At 50.4% G+C, this 2,376-nt stretch overlaps 1 protein-coding gene across 9 annotated transcripts in view; it reads right to left on the bottom strand.

Annotated features, from left to right (window-relative positions):
• The window catches only part of TRAF2 (TNF receptor associated factor 2), a 36,043-nt gene that overhangs the window by 7,025 nt on the left and 26,642 nt on the right, over positions 1-2,376 (bottom strand). For all 9 annotated transcript variants that reach the window (XM_017505546.2, XM_017505547.2, XM_037730316.1 and 6 more), the window contains one exon: positions 2,215-2,289. In XM_017505546.2, the coding sequence (XP_017361035.1) occupies positions 2,215-2,289 (75 nt within the window). The remainder of the gene's footprint in view (positions 1-2,214; positions 2,290-2,376) is intronic.

Consider the following 2,376-nt stretch of genomic DNA (forward strand, 5'->3'; position numbering starts at 1 on the left):
AAAAAAAATAATACAACACTTTTTAAAAGGCCACCCACAAGTTCCAGACAAGCCTGGCCCACATGGTGAAGCCCCGTCTCTACTGAAAATACAAAATTAACTGGGCGTGGTGGCACGTGCCTGTAATCCCAAATACTCAGGAGGCTGAAGCATGAGAATCGCTTGAACCCAGGAGAGGGAGGTGGCATCTGGCAGTGAGCCAAGATGGCATCACTGCACTCCAGGCTGGGCGATAGAGCAAGACTCTGTGTAATAAATAAATAAATAGCAAAAATAGGATGGGCACCGTAATCACAGCACTTTGGGAGGCCAAAGTGGGTGGATCACCTAAGGTCAGGAGTTTGAAACCAGCCTGGGCAACATGGTGAAACCCCATCTCTCCTAATAATACAAAAATTAGCCAGGCCTGGTGGTACGTGCCTGTAATCCCAGCTACTTGGGAGGCTGAGGCAGGAGAAGCCCATGAATCTGGGAGGTAGAGGTTGCAGTGAGCCAAGATCGTGCCACTGCACTCCAGCCTGGGTAACAGCAAGACTCCGTCTCAAAAATAAAATAAAATAAGGCTGGGCACGGTGGCTCACATCTGTAATGCTAGCACTTTGGGAGGCCTAGGCGGGTAGATCACAAGGTCAGGAGTTTGAGACCAGCCTGGCCAGCATGGTGAAACCCCATCTCTCCTAAAACTATAAAAATTAGCCGGACATGGTGGCATGCACCTGTAGTCCCAGCTACTTTGCAGGCTGAGGCAAGAGAATTGCTTGAACCCGGGAGGCAGAGGTTGCAGTGAGCCGAGATGGCGCCACTGCACTCCAGCCTGGGCGACAGAGCGAGACTCCATCTCAAAAAAATTGAAAAATAAAATAAATTGGCCGGGTGCAGTGGCTCACGCCTGTAATCCCAGCACTTTGGGAAGCCGAAGTGGTTGGATCACGAGGTCAGGAGATCGAGACCATCCTGGCCAGCAGGGTGAAACCCTGTCTTAATAAAAAATAATAATAATATTAGAACACCTTAATCACGAAAAAAATAGAAATAAATAATAATAAAATAAGAAAAATAAATTAAAATTAAAAAAAATAAAAATAAAAAGCTACCCACAGACGGACAGGGTGGAAGCTAGGCCTCCTCAAACACATCTCATTTTATAGGCCTGACTTTGCAATTAAATTATTTTCAAATTTTCACAACAAAATAGAAAAATGAGGCCAGGCTCAGTCATGCCTATAATCTCAGCACTTTTGGAGGCCGAGGCAGGAGGACCATTTGAGGTCAGGAGTTTGAGATCAGCCTGGCCAACACAGTGAAACCTCATCTCTACTAAAAATACAAAACTTAGCCAGGTGTGGTGACGGGCATCTGTAGTCCCAGCCTTTCATCACCTACTCAGGACGCTGAGGCACAAGAATCGCTGCAACCCGGGAGGCGGAGGTTGCAAGGTTGCAGTGAGCTGAGATCACGCCACTGCACTCCAGGCTGGGTGACAGCAAGACTCAGCCTCAAAAAAAAAGATAAAAAAGGCATTCTAGAATAATTACAGTAAAAGACAAACGGACCTGTACATGTACCCGCTAGAGGCATAACCACCCAGAGAGCAGAAGGCACTCAACAGACACAAGCAGCCGGACGAGAGCACGCCCTGCACCTTCACAGGAGCCGCGCACGGCGTGGAGAAGGCAGGGCCTGGCTGAGCCTGGGGCGGTGTGCCACATGGGGAGACCCTCTGTGCAAATGGGAAACGCTGTCACAGACTCGTGCTATGTTCCCTCTCATCTCAACACCAAGAGGCCCGGAAACAGGGACCATGGTGGCGGCAACAGCGAGCACCACTGAGGCACGGGTGGTCTCTAAACAACCTCTCGCGTGGGAAGCCCCGGCTTCCTGGAGATGGCAGATGCCAGGTCTGAGGGGGAAACAGACAAGAACACCGAGAGCGGGAGACTGTCCAAAGCAGACAAAGAAAACGGAGGCAGCAATGGTCCCTTCACTGTTATCAGGAAAAACCACAATATCTAAGGTTACACAGAATCGAGTCAGCAACGGACTCCGCTGTAAATGCTGTCACGGCATCCCGGTCTTCATGCAAGGATGGGAGGCGGCGGCCCTGCAGCAGAGGCTGAGGAGCAGCGGGAAGGAAACCAGGAATCTCGGGGCTGGAGGCAGTGCGGACCACACCCAGGACGAGGGGCGGCCTCTGCCTCAGACCCCCAGACTCACCGTCTCGAGGCAGCCGAGGGCATGGAATCTGCAAGGGACTCGACACTTGCCACACGTCTTGATGTGGTCCTGAAACTGTAAGGAGAGAACGTCAGTGCCATCTTTCTCTGTTCTTTTTTTTTTTTTTTTTTTGAGACGGAGTTTCACTCATGTTACCCAGGC

The sequence above is a fragment of the Cebus imitator genome, unplaced genomic scaffold, assembly GCF_001604975.1.
Source record: "Cebus imitator isolate Cc_AM_T3 unplaced genomic scaffold, Cebus_imitator-1.0 Scaffold339, whole genome shotgun sequence".
In the NCBI taxonomy this organism is placed as follows: domain Eukaryota; kingdom Metazoa; phylum Chordata; class Mammalia; order Primates; family Cebidae; genus Cebus; species Cebus imitator.